General features: G+C 42.1%; 1 protein-coding gene across 5 annotated transcripts in view; it reads left to right on the forward strand.

Moving 5' to 3' along the window:
* GTDC1 (glycosyltransferase like domain containing 1) overlaps nucleotides 1-21,139 on the forward strand; it is a 191,852-nt gene that overhangs the window by 159,279 nt on the left and 11,434 nt on the right. For 3 of the 5 annotated variants that reach the window (XM_064717984.1, XM_064717979.1, XM_064717980.1), the window contains 3 exons: nucleotides 1,309-1,379; nucleotides 2,090-2,181; nucleotides 9,181-10,478. In XM_064717984.1, the coding sequence (XP_064574054.1) occupies nucleotides 1,309-1,379; nucleotides 2,090-2,181; nucleotides 9,181-9,264 (247 nt within the window). In that variant the 3' untranslated portion in view covers nucleotides 9,265-10,478. Of the gene's footprint in view, nucleotides 1-1,308; nucleotides 1,380-2,089; nucleotides 2,182-9,180; nucleotides 10,479-21,139 lie in introns of those variants that run through there. The other 2 variants (XM_064717981.1, XM_064717982.1) reach the window with 2 other exon arrangements.

The raw sequence follows: 21,139 nt of genomic DNA on the forward strand, positions 1-21,139 counted from the left end.
GTTATTTAAAAAAAAAAACATAAATTACAAATTTTAAAAGTTTATGAAAAAAACCAGTCATTTCTTAGCAAAAGCATTTGCAGAGAAATGTGTCTTTGGGGTTTGTGGATATGCATAGTTTTCTAGCATGAAAGCTGAATATGTTATTCTTTATTTTCTTTTTTTTTCCTGTTTAAAACTGAGTAGATCTAAAGGAAACAGAGTCCTTTCAGGGTACCTGTAATAAAGTACCAAACCTGACATTCACATGGAGGTAGCAAAAGCCTTTGGCTTGTCACTGAAAATAGAAAAGGTGAACATTGACAAGATTTCAGATTTTTTTTTTTTATTCTGGGGAATGAGGGAAACTGAAGTTAAAAATAAAGCCCTCGTATGGTCAACATGTTGGAGGAAATTCAAAGCCTCTCATAAAATAAACATATTTTAAGAAGTGTTTTGAATTTCACTGTGTAATTTCTGGCCAACAGAAATTACGGTTGTATCTTTGGAGGGACGTTGTGTCAGATCAGTGGTCATTATGTGAAAAAAATAAACTGCAACCTGGATGCCTTTAACCCATTCAGCTGTCAAAACCTGAACTCCAGGAGGGACAGCTCTGCTACTGGAAAACTTTGCGCCAATTCTAAAATATTTGGGTTTGATGTTTGGGAGATACGTGAAATGTTCCTTGGGAACAAAAAGCAAGTACAAAGCTTCGCGCGCTTTGGCAAAGGGATTCCATCAGCGGTTATTAAAAAATACAACAGTTTATGTCCCGAAAAATAAAGGAAATTATCCAAAGCATGTGAATAAGCTGAAATATCCCAGCCTGGAGCATGCTGCAAGTTATTCCTGGGTTATGTTTAGCTGTAACCTTTGGAGTCTGGAAGTCTGAGGGGAATATCTGCTGTGCCAGGTGAGGGTGGTGTGCGTGTCTGCAACACACCCTGGTGCAGCCAGCGTGCCCCTTGTTTTACAGCAGCATTATTAAGCAAAGCCGTCCATACTTCACCATGTTGTTACATGTGTCTGTCTGCTGATTATAAAATGTGTTAAACAGTATTTAAAAAACAAAAAAATGCAGAGCTGCGCTTTGATTTATTCAGCGAACAAAACATATGCTCGCTGTTCTGTTCTATGTAATTCATATGATCAATAAAATTTTCTTTAAAAAGAGCAACTTTGGCATTTAGAAGGATTATGCTGCTGAAGAAAAAAAAAAATGTTTCCCTCTTGCTGCATGCAGGCAACCTCAAGGCTCTTGCACAGAAATAATTTTTTTGGCTGACTAATGTCTATTTTTGTGTATTTGTGATTTCTAATCCTCAGGATCGAGGCTGTGCATTGTGGCTGTTACCCGCTGTGTCCCAAAGCCTTGGTGTACCCAGAGATATTCCCAGGTAGCTGCTTTGTTGCCTGTTCCTTCTGCTGAAACGTAATAACGTGATTCCTGCTAAAACCCAAAGTTTGGGAATAAACTTGAGTGAAAGCAATTGTTTATTTGGCAAGCCAACATGTTAGTGTTAAGGCAAATTTTATGTGTTTTAATACATTAGACGAAGTTTATATTTGCCATCTGTTCTTTTAAGATAACAAAAAAGCAAGTTTTGAAATAGCATTCTTCATTGTTAGCATACACATCCCGTAATGATAGATTTTTGTTAGAAGGTCACTGATGCTGCAATGGTTTGCAGATTTTTTTTTTGATACAGAGAAGAGGAAAAAAAAAAAAAAGCCAGGCCTGAAAATCACACCAAATTATTTAAACAATTTAATACTTAATAGTATGCAACTGCAGTACAGGATACACACTAATGTAGTACCAGTTCTTCGAAAAATCTCATCACTAAATGTATCACATATGCATTGTGTTACATTAGAATAATGTATTTTAATCACCCAAAGGAGATGTCTAAACAGCACAACTACACAGTCTTATTTAGCATTAAACATCCTTGTGAGCTGAGGTAACCTTATAAAATCATGCTTAAATAATGTAAAACACGAGGCGGCACAGAGCAATATGCATTTTTAATTAGTAAAGTGACTAATATCGAGTGTGTGCTTTGAGGTTTTTGTTTCATTAAAAATGTATCTGTTTTTCCTGCAGCTGAATATCTGTATTCTACACCTGAACAGCTTTTTAAAAGGCTTCAGAATTTCTGCAAGAGACCAGATATTGTAAGGAGACATCTCTATAAGGTAGTTGTTTGGAATAGTTTTAGATGATATAATGCCATATTGAAGTACAAAGGGGAAAAAAAAACCCTTAAAAAAACAACATTTAATTAACATACTAATGTTTAAAGGAAACATGCTAGGGAGGGATATTAGTCGTTACACTAACAAGGATTAATTAAACTAGATGCCAGTTGTATTAACCTAGGTCTTATGAAATACGTGCACTTAATGCATGCTACATGTTTTTTTTAATTTACTGTTTTCTAAAATGACTGTCCTTTACGTTTGGACCCAAGAGGCTTATAAAAATGAACCTGGATTAATGAAACTCATTAGTTTAAAAGGAAAATAAAAGAAAGATCCTACAATTATACTAATGAGGATAAGCCTACCTTCCTATCCTAATTTAATCTTCAAAAAATGCAGGTGACAGGTATCAGGTAAGATTTCTTTGGCTTCTGGAATGATTTGAGTGATTTTCATAATTACAATTATTTTAATTCTTTGCTTTATAAGGTGTGTGGAGCATTAAAGTTTATTGGGAGCATAATTTACTGGTATTTATCATGTCCCCTTTTTTGCAGTTATTTTTGCAGAGAAAGTCCAGGTTCAGTGGCAAACTCTCCATTCAGGTTTTGCTCAAGTGTTCAATGCTAGGCCGACTTTCATGGTTTTAAATGGTGTATTTACACTGATGGGAGTCGTGCTTTTCTTTTTTTTTTTTTAATTTGAATGTAGATGAAGCACTAAATTTTACATTATTCCAGTGAAGAGCTGTTAGTACACGATGCTGCTTTCAGAAGAATAACTGCAGCTTTTTGCACGCTGCTTCGCTCATTTACAGCGGTTTTTGACTTTCACTGTCCTGGCTCTGCCGTGGGCAGCTTGGAGGTTGGATACACATCACCCCTGCACAACAGAGGTGTTTCAGCTCGTCAAAACCCCTGAACTCAGCTGAAAGTCCTTACAGGCTTGGGGGTGCATGGAAATACTCCTCGTGTTAACCCGTGCGACACAAACGCGGTTCTCGGAGCGCTCCCTCCTCCGTCCAGCCTCACTGTTAATGAGCAGGTCGAGAAATCTCCTCCTTAATTTGGAGTCTCCTGCTGCCAACAGACCCAACCTCATGCCTCCACCTCCCTCCCTCCCTCTGGGGACCAGAAATTGTTGGGTCTTGCTGTGTCTCGTCTGCCTCTCTCCCCCTTCCTGCACACACATAGCAAGAGCAGCAAGGGCTTAGCCCACGCCTTGACTTTTTTTGTGACCTAAAAATAGGCATTTACATAATGATACATCAAAGATGATGTTGTTTCTGCAGGAAACAGTTAAACCTCAAGGAAAAAAAAAAAAGAAAAAAAAAGGAGAGAACCAAAAATGCAATTTAACACCCAATTTCAAGCTCATTATCTTTCATTGTCTATTAACTTGGCAATGGTTCAGAAGGTAGCTCATAATAGTTTAAAATGCTGACTGAACACTTCCAGTGTTCAGCATTACTTCTTGAGTCAATAGTATCGTAGAGTTAGGCATGGGGGCTTCAAAGGGAAAGCAGTCCTTAAATGTTTACCTTGGCATTTCCCAATGCTTCAAGCTCAGCTAATGGTTGCATTCACATGGATCTTCTCCCACATGGATCCCAGCTCGTGAACACAGAGCCAAGGCATGCAAAAAATACTGATATAAAACAGTACAGGTTGAAAATGTGTGCAGAAGCCCTGTAGGCAAAATGCTGATTTGCTTGAAGTTGTTTTTATCTTTTTTTAAGAATTCCTTGGGATGATTAGTAGGCAGAAGCTGAAGGAGTTTATCCTGCCTCTCATGCATGGGGTCTGCAGATCTTGTGAGTGTCAGAGCTTAACCTCTGCAACAGGTAGCAATGGAGCTGAGTGAGGGATTGTTTTAAAATGAGGAAAGCAGAGCCTAATCCAGCACCTGTGAGCAGCAGAGGAAATATCCCTGTTGTCTTTAATAAGCTTTGGATCAGCTCAGAGAATGCTGTTAGAGTTGTCCTTTTGTGCCTACACCCACGTACACCTAGTCTTCCTTCACTGTGGACCATCCACAAAAGCTCCTGGGAAATGCTAGCTCAGAGCTGTGCTGTTAAGGTCATTACAGCTGGAGTGATGCTGCTTTGTAAGGAGCTGAACAGAGTGAAATCCTGAAGGCTACGCAGCACTTGCACAGTGTTTTCACTTTTTTCAGATCACTATAATATTATCTCTGCATTAGTTGGCTAGAGAAGAGATCCCAGCACAAGAGTCAGTGTTAACCAGCTCCTTGTCTTTCAGAAACCATCTTGCCATACTCTCTGCATTGAGTTTATCAAGTATCTGTGGCATTTTCCAAGTAGAAATGCTTAAAAAGCAAATAGTGCTTTTCTCTGCTGGTTGGGGATTCTGCTGCACAAGTTGGGAAGTAATCACCTTGGCTTATCCTTTTACATATTGTTGGGATTTTATTACTCAGGATATCTATAATAATTAGGCAGTGGCTAATTAAACAGGCAGTTTATTCCTTCAGATGTCCTCAATGCTTGTGCTAACAAAATTAGTGGCAGAAAGGAGATAAATGGCAGCAAGGCAGTGGGCTTAGGGGCTGGACATAGGGAACATCCCTGTGAAAATGCACAGACCAAGGCATTAAACTGTAGTAGCTTAACTCCACAGAGCAGATCCCTGCTGGCAGACTTTTAAAAATGTCCATAATGTAAGCACCTATGAAAACCTTTCCAGATGATGTATTGCTCACCCTGAGTATTCACACAGCACTCAGGGCTGGCTCATCTGCATTTCAGCCTTGCCTTCTGCCAGTTATTAGCAGAAGACTGAGATGAGAGGGAAGCAAATCTCATTTGTTATCAATTATTTGTTCTGTTCCAGTTTCATGGAATCAAACTCTAGTTCTGGGTGGTTTTGGTTGCCAAGGTAAGCAGAGGAATGAAGCAAGTAACAACAACAGGGCATTGGTCAGGGCACGCCACAGGACCTGTTAGTGCCCTATCTAGTAGATTTAAAGTTAAAATAAATTAAATAAAATAGGGCAAAACATTTGTTTCTGCATTATTTTCATAAAGTTTACCTTTTAGTTTCCTCACTTGAGTTTCTTAATTTAAAACAGCATGTATAAAGAGTATACAGTGGAAAGGGACAAGAAGAGTTGCCAAAAGCCAGGCATGGAAGGAGCTGACAACTTTAAATAATCTCTCCCAGCCCTCCCAGCTGAATGAGTGCTGGTTGACATGCTGTCAGCTTCAGTTCCTACAGAAAAATCCTACTCTCACTCATGCTTGTTTAATGGAGAAAAGAATTTGGCCCACTTTCTGACATTCATCTTCTCATTTCCATCACACTACAGAAGCTCACCTGCCTATGAAAAGACACATGGCGTGATTTTTTTTCTTTCTGACACCACTGTAGAAGGAAGTCTGCTGAATTCAAAGGGATTAAACTGCTGTAAAATCAAATTAAGATCCCAGTTAGACCATAGACATCTGAATTGTTTCCAGTCTCAGGATTTGGCTCTATAGGGCAGTTCTAACAAAACTTTTTTTTCCTTCTTTTTCTTTCCTTTTCTTTTTTCTCTGATTTCAGATAAAGCAGTATCTTGAGTATTTCAGGGAAATGTGTAGAAGGGGAAAGCTGCTCCTGGTCCAGCTTTCATGTTTAGGCAAAGCTAGGGAAGCAGCAGGAGGCACTCTCAGTGCAATATGCAGGGCATTGGGCACGTGAGGATGCAGGGGAGCCTGATGCCAGATGTCCCATCAGTTACTCAGCCTGTTGCTCACAGTTCCTGTACAGGCCATGTGAGAGCCAGGGATGGTTCCTGTGCCTTTATCTTTACCCAATCCCCAGCAAAACTCCACTGGAAATTCATTTCTCCATAAGCAGCCTGGTCTAGTGAAAGGTGTTCTTGCCCATGGCAGGGGCTTGGAACAAGATGGTCTTTAAGGGCTTTTCCAACCCAAACCATTCCATGATTCTATGATTTGTTTATGATGGTGTTTAAATAATTTCCTTAATTAGCTCAGGTTTTCCCCACCTTCAGTTGTGTGGAGTGTCTTCTTGTTCTGGAGTTGGTCGCCTGGAAGCAGGAGCTCCCCATCCATCTTTATTGTACCATCCATTATTTTATAAACATTTGTCAACATTTACAGTATCCCAGTCCTTTCTGTCTCTCCTTGTGAATGTTATTCCATGTTTATACTCTAATCTCTCATCATTCAAGCCGTTCTGATGCTTGAGAGCTGTTTTTGTGCCTGGTGTGATCATTGCTTTAGAGAATTCTGGGCCATGCCATCAGTTTATGTGATGTGTAGTACTCTGATAATTCCCAACCTGTTCCTTATGGAGCCAATCCTACTGTTTACTTTTTAATGGTGAATGTATATTGAGCAGATGTTTGCTTACAGTGTTCTCCAGATCTTTTGTCCCGGGCTGATAAAGTTAATTCAGAGCTTTATAGGGTATGCAAATAGTGCAAGTATTTCCATCCACCCTGCTGCCTTTCTGTTCACTAGCAGAGCACGTTTGCAGAGTTAAAAAAGAAGGAATTGTATTGAATTTCTGCTTTTACCTGGCTAGCATTAGGTGCAGGTCAGAAGGAGGTTAGAAACACAAAAGAGAAATTTGTATTTGTCTCTTGAGCTGCTCAGTTTCCCGTGAACGTGATTTAAAATGGTTTCAGAGGTGGGTTAGATCTGCTCCTCAGAGTCTGTGGGGGAAGCTTACAGGAACTCTGGAGTGCAGAGCTCCTTGTCCATGCTCTCCCATCTCTGTTCCAGTGCTTAGGCGTGTGATCCTAAGGAAAATATGGGAAGCATAAGGATTTTTTAAAATGTGAAATAAAACTTCCATTACATATTTGGAGCACAGAATCACAGACTAGTCAAGGAAGGTGCCTCTGGAGGTCACCAGCCCAGCCTCTGGTCAAAGCAGGGCCAGTTTCAAAGTAGGATCTGGCTTCAAACTTGGATTAAGTTGCTCAGAATCACATCCAGGTTAGACTCAAGTCTTGACACTTTCCATTCCCTGTGTGTGGCTGATACAGTGAAGCCCCTGTCTAGCTTAAGAGTTTGCACAGGTGGGAAGGTGCTGGGCTGTGGGACACAATTTAAGCATTTTGGGTGAAACTTAGATGTTCAAGTAACTGTGGTAGAGGGAGGTCAGCCTGGCTAGCCTGGATCCTCACTGTGGAAGGAATGAGATGGCAGGAAGGGAGTTGGAGTTGCCTAATTTTGGGATCCAGCTGTAGATAAATGGATATATGTGCAGATATATACGTGTGAGGGTGGCCTGCACCTGAACTTCTCTCTGGGCTTGTCTTGCTCTTGGCTCTTTGAGGTAAAATATCCAGGAGACTCCAGCTCTCTGAAAATCACAGAATCATGGAAATATTTAGGTTGGGAAAGACCTTTAAGATTATTGTGTCCAACCATTGATCCAACATTTCCATGATCACCATGTCCCCAAATATCGGTCTGTAGCTCACAGCAGTTGGCTGCACTTGCAGAGTAGGAATAAAGCTGTTATGGGGGCAACTTTCAACATTAACACCAGGACTTGGAACTTTTCATCCTGACAGCATTAGATAGCTTCCAGGGGAGTTTTAGAGAGCAAATGAAAACTGGCACATGAGCCACAGCCACTTCAAAACAGTAGATGGAGAAATGGGTCAAAGGAAATAGGAGGAAAAGTTGCAAAAAGCATGAAAACTTTTTTTTTTCTTTCCAGTACAGTTTATTCAAATTACCTTGGGGAAAAAAGCAGGAAACTGTTTTCCCACTGTTACAGTCACTCAGTGTGTTCTGAGCCATCCTATGCAAGGTACTGCATAGATTTGCATTGAAAATTTGATGTTTTTTGTTTAAAGACAGCAAGAATGAGGTGAGTTTTTGAAAGCCAATATAAGAAACTGCAGAACAGACCAGTTTGGTTAGAGAAATACTGTTCCTCTGCTGAGGTGTGTTAAATAGCTTGGGCCTCACAGTGCACCCAATTCATGTAAAGCAATGGTGAGTTTTGATGCTGGTCTCCAAAAGTGCTTGGAGTTTGAGAATTGAACTCCAAAACTAATTGCTGCAAACTGTTTTCCACCTTGATTCTTCCCCCTTATTCACTTGCAGAGTGAAGGAGCTGGATCACAAAGTAGATCTGACCCAATACAAATTGTCTCTGTAAATCATTCCAGTCTTGCCTGCGAAATCTCAGATTTTGGAAAATTAATCTCTAAATCTTAATTTTGTAAAGGCAATTTTTTAAAAAGTGCAAAAAATCTACACTAAATCAATGCTGTGTGCTTGAACTTGAGCTGTCCTGAAAGAGCCAGTCTGAATGGATGAAGACTCCTTATTAAATTCTAAAGGTTAGCTCTGAAGTCTAATGGTGGCAGAGTAGATATTAAGTGCTTCAGTTCTGATCTTAGGACACTAGAAACAAGTTGATTATTTAATGACAAATACTGTTCTGCTACTGACATTATGTTGTTTGCTCTTTATGGGAAGATGCTGCTTTATGTGAAAACTTTGCTTCTCTTGATCCCCGCATATTTAGGAACTGTTGATGGAAAGACAGTGATGGAATTTTATTCCTTGAAAAAATGAATGTCCAGATCTTTGCATGGTTATCACTCCTCAAAAAAAAAAAAAAAAAAAAAAAAAAGATTATTCTCAAGTAAAAGTAAAGCACAGAGTGATGATGATTGGTCTAGCAGAGCCAGGCCCTGCTCCTCCTGGATCGTGATTTTGCCATGTCTGAGGGTGAGAGGGGCACATTGGTCCCTGAGGGTGTTCAGTCCTTGATGAGTCCAGAGACCACCAGAAAAGCAGAGGGAGAGAATAACCTGGGCCTCATGACCATCTTAACTGTCTTTAAATAAAAACCCCTGAACTTACCCCATTTTTAAATAACACCACATAAGTGTTCTTTGACCAAGTGGCTTGCAGCCCTCCTGAAATCCTTGCTGCATTTTGTGTCCCAGGCTCTAACAGGGCTCCGTGTGCTTCTCTCTTGTGCTTCCTCGCAGGGCGAGACGGCCGGGTTTTCTTGGGCAGCGCTCGGCAGTAAATTCAGGTCTCTGCTCGCAGCAGAACCGAGGGAAGATTTGTGACAGATGGGGCTAAGTCACAAACTTGCAGCCTCAGGCAGAATTGTGGAAGTTTCCAGAGTGTGCCCATATTTACCTGATCAGAGAGAAAAGAAAATCTGCAGAGGAAGCCGAGCCTGGCTGCTTGTCATAGCTGACACAGAGCCATCTGCCACAAACCTGTGGCGGCTTCAGATCTCCAATCCCTGCCACCACCCCAGCTCAAATTAAATACAGATTCTTAGAGACGTTATGATGGTTACACATGTCCTCGGCATCACATGCAGGAGACTGTTCAAAAAAAATATGTGGCCTGTTGTGTAACCGCACTCATGTATCCCATATGTGGTGCCACATTGAATTTCCGGTTGAATCTGTTTTTATCCTTTGTACTGGATGACATGGTGCCTGAATTCTTTCTTTTCGCCGACACGATGGCAGCCAAGCTGCAGCTTCAAACGCTCACACTTGGCTGAGTTTCTACCTAGGTTGCCAGGTTATCATTGGAGCCTTATTGTGTCCTCAAAGGGCCACAGGGCCTGAAAGGAGGATCCGAATGCTGCCGGACTAATTGGGCAGCCATCTCCGGGTTGTTGGGAGGCAAAGGGCTGCTTGAGCACTTCTCTCTCTTTTTTTCTCTTCTTTTTTTTTTTTTATTGCAAATTAATGACTCTCTGGCAAAGGGGTTTTTAAGTGAAGGTATTAATAAGGGGTCTGGCAGGTAATCCCATGATTCGTGGAGTTACATTTGCATTTAATTAATCTTAAAGAAAGCTGAAAGATAAACAGCTGTAATTCAAACTAGCATGGGAAATATGCTACGTGGTGCCATCTATCCGATAAAATGAAAGCCGAGACACTTGTTTTATTTCTCTCAAGGATGGAGAACAAACAGATAACAATCAAAATACTTCCAATAAAAACCAGTAGTTTAAATGTAATGGCGGTTCATCAAGAATCTTTGCATCCAGTTGCAAATACAGTCTTTTAAAGATAAATCACTTATGATTCCAGCAGTCAAGTCGCAATATTTGTTGATGTAAAATGTTTTGAAGATGTAGATTGTACAATAAATTTTTAATAAAGTGCCCACTGCAATTTTTAATTAGCATATCTCATTCATGTATAAGTGTGTACATCTATCTGTATGTTTATCACCGTGCATATCCTTGTGTCAGAGTCAATGAATGCAATTGTGTCTTTATCTGATGAAGTAGAATTTGGTTTGCAAGCGATAATAAAACCTTATGGCAATTCCAAGATTTTCATCTCTGCTCTGGGAAGAAGCAGGAAGAGGACTCTGGGTAAGGTGTCATGACGTGAAGCCTGGTAAGGCTTGTTTTTGCAGACAGGTGTGGTCTCAGCTTCCCTTGGATCAGGCAGGGCAGCCCCTCTCCCTGAAAGGGGTGAAAGGTACAGGCTGGTCCCCCTCCCCACGAGTGTCTTTGTGACTTTTGACACCATCAGGAAGCTGAAATGTCATTTTTCACAGTGAGAGAGAGCATGTGTTACTTCTTGTTCAAATTACCCCATAAAGCGATCAGAAGCAACCCAGGCAGATCCAGTGGAGAGTGTTTGGTTGTTCTGCTAGCACTGCAGAGTTGTAATTTTGCAGTTATCATCTCTCTCTATGCGGGTGCCTCCTCCTTTCTGCTCAGTCAAAGCCCAGCTTGGCTTTAGGCACAGCTTGTGGTTGGGTGGACGTGGCCTTCCCAAGAGTGTAGGTTTGGTGTTAATCCTTGGGAGACTCAAGGAACAGGACTGCCTTGCACTCCTACCAGAGTGTGTCATAGATGTTCACCAATGTCATCACACCTTGCACCAACAAATTGGAATATTTTTGGCTTTACTGCTGGGGAAACTGAGGCATGGTGCAGTTGTAGCAAACTGCTTCAAGTGTCACAGTGAGTCATTCTCCAAACCAATAAAAGGGAGAGAGGAGATGCTGTAATGCTGCACTCGGGCTTGTGGTGAGCAGACTCAGAACATCAAAGCTGTGTGGTTTGCACTCAAAGGCTCCTGCTGTCCTCAGGGCACACCCTCATCAGCCCCACCAGCAGAGGAGGTCTCACCCAGCTCCTTGGTGAGGTGCAGCTCTGCCCTGATGAACCTACTGACAGTGACTCTTCATCCATGCTCTGTCTGCTGAGCAAGGCTTCGTCTTGGTGGAAAATTTTTCCCTTTTTATGAACCCTTGCAAGTAACGTTTATAATAGAAACACTGTGAGGAGTTTAATTGCAGGGTAATAAATAGCAATGCTGTGTTATCTCCTGATATTTCTTTACATTCTTAGCGAAGATGTGCAGCTGCTCTGGAGCAAGGATCCCTGGAAGTGTTCGAGGCTGAATCGGACAGGGCTTGGAGCAGCTCAATCTGGTGGAAGGTGTCCCTTCTCATGGTGGGGGATTGGAACTAGATGAGATTAAAGATGATCTTAAAGATGACCTTAAAGGTCCCTTCCTACCCAAACCATTCTGATTCTGTGTCCTTACCACATCATGGATGTGTCAGGGGCCACCCTGTCCTGTTAGAGGTCCTCAGTCAGGAGAGCGATGTAGGACTGCCAGGTAACCAGAGGTGGTACTTGCAGAGTTTCCAGGTAGTCAGAGGTGATGTTTCCCATAGAGAGTGTCCCTTCAGCACTGCAGGCTGAAACAATCTGCAGAGTTTTGCCTCTCAGTTTCAGCAGAGGAAACGAGAGTGTCACCCCGTGCTGCTTCATTTCAGTCCCTCGCTTCAGAAGGTCAGGGGACAAATTGGGATCTCGGTCCCGTTGTTCCTACACACATGAGTAAGTGGTGAACGCAGACACCTAATCCTGTGAGTAGGGCAAGAGAACTGAACCTTGACTTACTTTCATTTTTATTGGTGTTTCACCTGCACTGACACAGCGGCGCCAGGGCTTTGAGACAGGTTTCAGTGCAGAGTCAGAGCTGGGTTTCCCCAATGCTGTGCCAGCCTCACCCTGACCAGACAGCTCCTCCTGCACCAGCAACAGGCCAGGCACCTAATCCTGCAATCCTTTTGTCCTAGCATTTGAGATCACAGGAAACACAGGTTTATTCCACATGAGAATTGTCTTTTCCTTTATAATAGAGAGGAAAATCCTAAAACAATTAGGGAATTCTGTAGCAAAGCGTTTCCAGCATTCCTAGCCCCGCTCTGGTGCTGCAGGCACAGCAAGGAGCTGTGGCACCGACCAGCTTCCATCCCTGTTTGCAGCACTGAGACCTCTGCCTCAGCTCAAAGCTGTTCTGAATTAGGTGGTTAGATTTTTCTAATTGCGTTTTTAAAGACCGAGCCAGCAGTTCATTAGAAATCACGGAGCAAATTCTGCTTCTCTATTACACCAATATAAATCTTGAATGAATTTATATCAGGATAACTGGGAGGGTAGAATGTACCTCCCATCTTGTTCCTCAGATTATTAAAAGTTAAAGGGCCTTGAAAATTAAATTCACCTTTCCCTGTTCAAGCTGTTTACTCTGTTTTTTATTCCAGAAAGGACAGTTGAAAATAATTAACCAACCTCCTTTCTGCTTATAGGCACTTTTAAGTTGGATTCTCATGTACTAGCCCAAGACTAGTTTGTGTGGAAAAGACCAGAGGGCATTTTCTTTCAAACAAATTGTTTTCATGGGAATAATTTCCCAGAGAATTATATTAAAACCTTTCTGTGAATCCTTGATTTTTGAAAAAAAATAATAATAAATTCCTCTTACATATCCTTGATTTGGAGGACTTGGCAGTGTATTTGCAGATATAAATGAGCACCTTAATGAAAGTCCTTCAGGATTTTACCTTCCAACAGGCTAACCTTATTTAACCAAAATATTTCTTAGTGAGGAAAGGAAAATCTTGCAGGAAAACCTTGCAGGAAAATTTTGCCTCTGAGTTCCCAACCCTTGTAAATAAGGTTTTATAATAGAAACACTGATAGAACTTTAATTACAGGGCAATAAATAGCATCGCTGCCTAATCTTCTGCTATTTCTTTGGGTTCTGAGCGGCGGTTCGCAGCTGTTGCTGGAAGCTGACGCTCTCGGGGTTGGAAGTTGTTCCCGCACCCGCGGAAGCAGCGGCGGCAGCAGCGAGCGGGGGCGATCGCCAGGAAACGGGGAGGGAATGGGGGCAATCGGGACCCTGGCACCGAATATCCCACCCGCGGAAAAGGTTTTTCCCATCCCGGCGATGGCCGAGAGGATGGAGGTGCGGGCGAGCCAGGTTAAACGAGGCCAGTGGCGGTAAAAATCATGAATAATAATAATAACGAGAATTACAATAACGCGAGGGGTTTGAGCCGGGGGCGATCGCTGTCGGGGCAGCCCCGCGGTGCCCTCCGCGCATCCCGACGCATCCCAGCGCATCCCGGCGGCGCGGAGCGCGGATTCCCCGGGAAGCGGGGAACGGACACGCCGCCCGCCACTTTTATCACCGACATTATCGATAATAAAAATATTCCTCTGAAAATCCGCTTCTTCTGTAGCATTGCCCTACAGAGACAGCACAGAAAAAGGCTCCCCCCCTCCCCTGCCCGCCGCGGGTTTTCCGCGGGTGCGGAGCGGCCGCCCGTGATGCGCAGCCTTCCCCAGCCCTGCGCGCCTCCGGCCGCGCGTCCCCGGCTCTCCGGTAAAAACACCACCCCAAAAAACACCAAGCGAACAAAAAAATACCCCCGAGCCCCCGAAAAGAAATCCCGGGCAAGGAGCGCGGCGCTGGGGAGGGATGGGAGGGATGCGTGCGAGGGGCTTAACCCTTGGAGCTTTGAAGGCAAAACAAGGAAATGCGTTGGAAAGGCATGTCTGTAAACAATGATAATTAGCCTTTTCAAAAATCATAACACTGATTAAAATCTCGGATTCATTATTTATTCATCACAGAACCTCTTTGCAGACCTGGGAATAGTGATTAAAACCTAAGTGCTTCTCAATTTTGCACAGCTCGAGAGGAGCCTAAAAAGGGGTTAAAATGGAAAGGAAAGAGGAAACCAAGCAAACAGAATTCTTCTTTTAAGAACCAATACTTTCTTCTTCCCTTCCTGGCAGGAATACTCTTATTCCCCCAAATTTTGGTATTATGAAAATGTTTCTCATACTAAGTACAAGTGTTAGACTGAATCCAGTTGGTACTGAAATTGCAAACACACTTTCACTCCTAGAAAAGCCAACAGAAAGGAACTTCTTTTAACTCCATAATAGCAGGTTACAGAGTAAATGAACAACTGATGGTCAACTGGCCAATTATGGTATAAATATCCGTTGTTTACAGCGAGGTGTTAAATGAGCCTTTCGAGCACAAAGGATCAGACTGTCTAAGCTACAATTTGTGCTTCATCCCATTATGTGTCCCCGAAAAAGGCCCGTGCCGTTGTAGGTAATGTGCGCGCAGAACATATTTCTCTCTGTTGATTTTAGTTTGCTTTAATTCAATACACACTCTTGTTTACTTTTTAAAATTTAAATAAATGTCAGCATTGTATAATTTCTATGTTAACAAAGCAGTGAGCAAAATCCCTTGTATGTTTATAAAATATTATTGTTTAATTCACATAGTTTAGGAATTCCAAATGTTGAGAATAGGAAGGAGGCCAAATACCATCTGTTTATAACTATGATGCATCATCATATGTGTACTTTAAAAAAGAAGAAGAAAAAAAAAAAAAAAAGCTTGGTCAATCATGCCACTGTTCTATCTGTTAGGAATATAGTGAGGATTTAAAATCTCTCTGTGCCATCCACAGAAAATTTTAGGGCAGTTTAATTCTGAGCAGGGATGTTAGAGGAGTTGCTCAGGTCTGTGTTCCTGTCAGAAGAGCTGCAGGAAACACTCACGTGCCTCAACCACTGCAAATTCAATCACTTTCTCCCAGCCTCAATATTCCCCACTTCTAGAGGCCGAGGAGCAAAACCTGAGAGATTTATTTAAACCCCTTTATAGATTCTGGGGGGAGAGGGGAGGTGTGGGTGCATCTGGGGCTTCATTTCCAAGCGCTTCATACGTTTGTGTGCCCGTGTTTTTAAGGACAGAAGGAAAGCGTGAGGATTTTGTAGCCTGTCTTGCAAAACACAGGCTGTAGACTATCATTCAGCTGATTCTGCAAATAGCTTAAAAGAAAAAAAAAAATAAAACAACCCTCTGTCAAATGTTAGTAGTTTTAGGTCCAAGTTAAAATAGGTCCTCGTTAAAAATAATACATTCCATACTACGGAGTGGTACGTAACGTGCATTTTAAAGAGAAGGTAGTCTGCAGGCTTAAAAACAAAGAGAGTGTCTCCAAGTTAAGTAGATAAGAAGATTTTTTTTTTCCAAACCCAAGTTAATTAGCTGGTACGTCAAGCCTCATAGATGTCTTCCTACCTTTCAAGGGCTGAAGAATCCCCAGTAAATGTACTTAAACTTCCTAGCGAGGGCCAGTGAGATGAATGCAGAGATTAGGGCGAGTATTACCGTGCCTTCTCAGTGCATCCCAGCTGCAGTTCATCCTACTATTGATAATGATGCTTGGAGTTACTGAGGTGGTTTCTGAAACTCACACATGGGGTCCTTTCCCCAAGGATGAGGAATAATAGCGGCACTCAGGTGGTACGGGGAGGGCAAGCACAGATTTGCAGTTGTCTTTGCCTGGTGCATGGTGACTTTTCAGCCGTGCTGATTTAATAAAGGGAGAGGTACATTCAGGACAAGGGCTGTAATTCTCTGGTGCAGTGTTTGATTTCTGTTAACAAACAGGAGAGGGAAAAAAAAAGCACAGGTGAAAGGCAAAAATGTCTGGGCTGGCTGGAAGGCAGCCCTGGCAGAACGCTGGTGCAGTATGAAAGGTTTTGTGGCCAAACTCCCAGCAATTTCTGTAATACCACAATTTAGCATACTGTACACTGCTCTGAAATGCCTGGGACTTTGTTTTTGAACTTCTTCCTTTCTACTGTTACACTTAACTTGCAGCATCTTGAATTACTTAGCTACACCCAGATAGAAAGTTACCGTTCCTTTAGCTCTACACACTGCACTGGGCTCTTAGTGCTAAAAACTGTCCATCAGAGTGGAAAAGCTTTCCAGCCCTTTCCTCTATATTTCCCAGCTTTTAGCATAACCTTCTGAGATGGTTTATTATCTTGAAAGACTTTAATATTTTTAATTAGCAAAAGGAAATGCCTTACACACCTCTCTTAAGTAATCTTTTTGGAGCTGGTTCCATCAGCAGGGATAATTTGCTACTGTGCCATGAGCTTAATCTGCTCACACTGACATTACAGGAGTGAGAAACAGGACAAAAGGCACCTTCTGTCACTGCAGTTTGCAAAAATATTCATAAATGTAAAATGTATACAATCCCAGCTTGAAAAAAACCTGGTGCCAGCTCCACACAGCCAGGCATGCATTCCTGCGTATTACTCCCTATTTTCCATGGCTATGTGATCCTGGCTTTCCCAAGCTGAGATAGCAATCAAGGGGGAGGATTGTCCAATTGTGATGTGCATACCTGTCCATGAGGAATTCTGTGGACACTTTATGCTCGTTTATCACTTGATTTTTCCATACTGGAGTAGTTTGATGAGATGCCCTGAGAGAGGCTGCTCCGAATGTTGCTCAGCGCCATGTTCACTGCATGCTTGGTTTTGTGCTGTTCCTGGGCACGCTGGGTTGGTGCAGGGAGATGAACATTTGGAATCATGCCCCAGCACAGGTATAAATCCTTTATAAAGAGCTGTGGTTGAGGCTGGATGTCCAGGACATCCAGGTGGGAAGCCATCAGTCCCTGGATCTTGCTTCTGTGCCTGTGTTGTGTCAGGACTGCAAACAAAACTGCACCAGGTATGAAGCACGTGGTAATTCACAAAGAGAATGTGTTCTCCTGGTCTTCACACTGACTTCTTGCATCCTTTTTGGGTCTGAACACCTCGTGCTCCCCCTTAGCAGAGGTGACTGAGGGCATTGATCGTCTCACAAGCTCCTGGGCATTAACATTTAACCATCCTACAATTTGGTTTTTAAGTGAAAGCAGGGAGATTAATAAACTTAATCTAGCGTTCACACAGATTTGAGGACAGCTGACCTCTGCCCTCTAGAGACCCAGGCTCATTTAAGAATCTGCATCTGAGAGAGCCCCCACAGTTGTCCTGTCACAGCCAGTCCTGTCCCCCGTGGGCTGCAGTGTCACCCTCACTGTCTGCAGCAGGAGCAGTGGTGACAAGGAATTTGCTGCTTTTATTTATGTCCCCCTCCTCTAGAAGGGTCAGTGTTAGCAAACACAGCTCCCCCCTTCAAGATAGCAGCTCTCCTGGGAATTGGAACAGCAGAAGTAAAATCTTGGTCAAGAATGAGTCAGTCTTTCAATTTGTTTGCATACAGGAAAGAAAGAAAAAAAAATCAGACCAAAAAAAAAAAAAAGGAAAATAAAGGAAAACAGATATGCCAGGTCTTTGTTTGTGGGGCAGGATTTTCCAACTTTTGGCATTACCTTACAAAATTCCCAAATTGGGAAAGCCTTTCATGCTGTAGCATTCAGCCAAGTGAAACACTCCCTCAAACTGTAAGGCATTATCTGTGGATTTCTGTGCACATTCCCATCCTGCAATTCTTGGGGAAAAAAAAAAAAACAACCAACTTGGATAGGAGTAGTTTGTCAATGCTATTAATAGATATGTTTAATGCAGAAGTGTGCAATGTGATGAACAGCCTTGGCAGGAACCATATCCAGCCTGATTGTATTGTAATACTGTTTGATGCAGCAGTGTGTTTGATCAGTTACAAGTGATGAGTATCATATCACATCAAACAATTTAATACAGTCTCATTGTATGGAATTATGGCTGCTGTCAATCAGCATGTGGCCTATTCCTCACAGATCTGTCTTTGGGAGCTGCAATACAGTGGTAGCTTCATATGCATTAATAAATAAAGTGCTGCTGAAATTCCATACAGACCTGTTGAGGTTTTTGTTTCTCTTTCATGGCCTCTTTATTTTTTATTTCATTTTCATGATCTTTTGTCACCCTCTTCTTTTTGAATGCTTTGTGGAGGTGAATTCACCTGGTCAACAGGACCTAGGGTGGGGCTGCCATGCTTTGAAGAATGCTTGAAAACATCTAGCAAAAATATATATATATATGAGAGTTGTAAATTTTGTTTTTCTGTGAATAGCAGCCTGAGTATAAATCCACTGAACTTGTTTTCAGCTGAAGCTTCACAGAGTCTCTTTTCTTGGCTTCCTCAGGGGGAGGAGAGGCTATCTATTAAAAATGCATATGTTTTGTCTTACTGCTTGGCACACCTCACTTGATAACCCCCTACTTTGGTTTGGGGATGGCACTCTTTGAACTTAAAGTCTCTTCCTTAGGACTGATATATTCAAGGTGCTGGAGGGGAAGCCTATGTCAGATGAAAGATATGTATGTAAATAACGGTGTAGAGGTGGGGTTTAAGGCATCACCCATTTTCCTATCAGTTTCAGACATATGCTGCTCTGCTGCTGGCTTGCCTTGCTCCCACTCCCTAACACAGAGCATGGTTTTTAATGAAGTCATACTCTGCTGCCTACAAATATGGGGTCATGCTACACTTGTACAGGGGTGGTGATTTCAGTAATGTTGCTTATTGTGGTCAAAGAGGGCAGAAGATTGCCCTTTTTTTTTTTTTTTGCATGGTGTGGCTCTGGGGTTTTGGAGCCTGCACAGACAAATTGATTGCATTGCAGTAGGGCCACACATTCAGAGAATGGAGGTGTCATGCTGGAAAGCCAAATTTCAGCAGCTGATTAATCAATGTAATGACTGTAAGTTTTCCCACCTTTTGCTACTGTCTCAGCCTGCAGATCTAAATAAGACTGGTGCCTGAAAGGGAAACCTCAGAAGAAATTTTTGTAGAAGCTAAAGGAAGTGGTTTTGGCTTAATAAATGGCATGTTTCCTTCTACATCAAAAATTATCCTTGGGGGTAAAACAAGGCCTGGTGAGAGATAGGGACAGGGATAAAGATAGCTGCATTTAAGAGATATTTCTGATTGAGGTGGTGACTGATTTTGAGCTCACCTCGGGTGCAGCTTGAGGGGTGCAGCCTGGCTTTCCCTGGCACAGATTTCCCAGCAAAACTGCACTGATGGATCAGTGGGAGCAGCCAGGGCTGTGGCATGGTCAGGAGGAGGCTCAGCTTTATGTAACTCCATCAACCTGAACTCGGAGTCATCCATGTAAAGCAAATAAATAAAGACCCAGCTTGTTCCTGTAACATCATCCACCTGATAATTCCTGAGCACTGCTCAGCCAGGTATTTCCTCTGCCTCCTAATCCAAGCAAGACAGGCAAAACCCCATATGCTCTATTTTCCATACAGGAATGGGTTGTCCTGTTACACAAATCATTGCAGAATTTTATTATTTTTATGGATTATAAACTGGCCACAGTGATACCCTGCTCTTGCAGATGAAGGTGATTAATTCAGAACCAAAGAGCCCCACGGTGTCTGACAGCCTGGGCCTTATGGTGCAAGGTAATGCAAAGACAGCGAGGGTAAAACAATATTTATAACAGTCTTTATAGCAAAAGTGTTGTGTTTCAGAGCTGTCTTGTTATGTGGCTGCTAATGCCACTCCAGGATCACAGAGCACCTGAAGTGGAGCGTGTCCTACCCTGGTTTATCTCATGTCTGGCATTAATTGGCCGTGGCTCCGTCTGAGACCGTGATCCAGTCAAATCCTGTAGGCCACGCAGGTCTGGGTGGTATTTAGATCAGAAAACTCATCCAAGCAAGAGGAGCATTGGTTTGCCACTAATCCACAGGAGAGCAGTACCTCCACAAGGTTATTTGTAGATTATAAGGCCAAGAAAGGACTATTTGGATCATCTGGTGTCACGTGTATAACACAAGCCATATGACTTCCCTCAATTAATTCCTGTTTGAACCAGAAAACCTCATCCTCTACTGGTCTAAAAATTGCCAGCCATGCAGAAGCCACCACAACCTTTGATATTATTAGATACGGTGTTTTCAGAGAGATTTTCTCTCCAACAAAGGGTCAAAAGGGACATTTATCTCCTGTGATTATTAGATACTTGTTGCTAGGGCAAGAATGTGACTCACAGCACTGAGACCAAGGTTCCCAAACACCAATTTCTTTCACCTGGGTTTTTCTTGTGGTGTTATCTCCATCTGAAATCCTTCATTTTGCCATTTTTCTGTGACTTCTAATGCAAAGAGCAGTTCTTTGTCAGCCACCACAGTGATTTGGTGCACAGAGTAATGATCTACTGATAAATAGTGGTCGCTGAATGCATTTGGTGGAGTCCACCCAAAATCACCAGGAATGCCATTGCTAAAATGATAACCATACCTACAGTTAAGAGGCTTTGATTTGACGTGCATTTTAAGGGTTTTAACAAAATAAAATAAAATAAAATAAAATAAAAAAATAAAATAAAATAAAATAATTGTCACTAGTGTAGGTTGTGAAACCATTGCTGCTCGCTGGGATGAAAGGCACCATATGTGAAACATCTTGCTGATTTCTTATCTCCAGAAAAAAAATGTTATTAAAGTGCAGAGGGACAGAATGATTTGTTTCTGCTGTAGGGGCAGTGTTTAGAGGATGAGGTTGGGTCCCATTCCCTCACTATGTGCAAACTAAATGAGTGCTGCTGAACTAAAATGTCAGAATTTAAAGGTTTTTTTTTAATTACTTTTATAGATTTTTATAAAACGAAAAATTTTTATAAAAGGAAAGTTTTCTTAGAAAAGGAATTTTTTTAAAAAAATGCCATAGAGCATGACTTTTTGCAGGCATTCACCCTCAGCTGAATCACACATACATCTCCCTCCTCTAGTGCACAGCCTATGGAGTTGTGAGAGAAATGTTATTTTTCAAACAGTGAAATGTGCTTCCTAGCTAAGGAGATGGCCACAACTCC

This window comes from Zonotrichia leucophrys, chromosome 7, assembly GCF_028769735.1.
Source record: "Zonotrichia leucophrys gambelii isolate GWCS_2022_RI chromosome 7, RI_Zleu_2.0, whole genome shotgun sequence".
Classification (NCBI taxonomy): Eukaryota; Metazoa; Chordata; class Aves; order Passeriformes; family Passerellidae; genus Zonotrichia; species Zonotrichia leucophrys.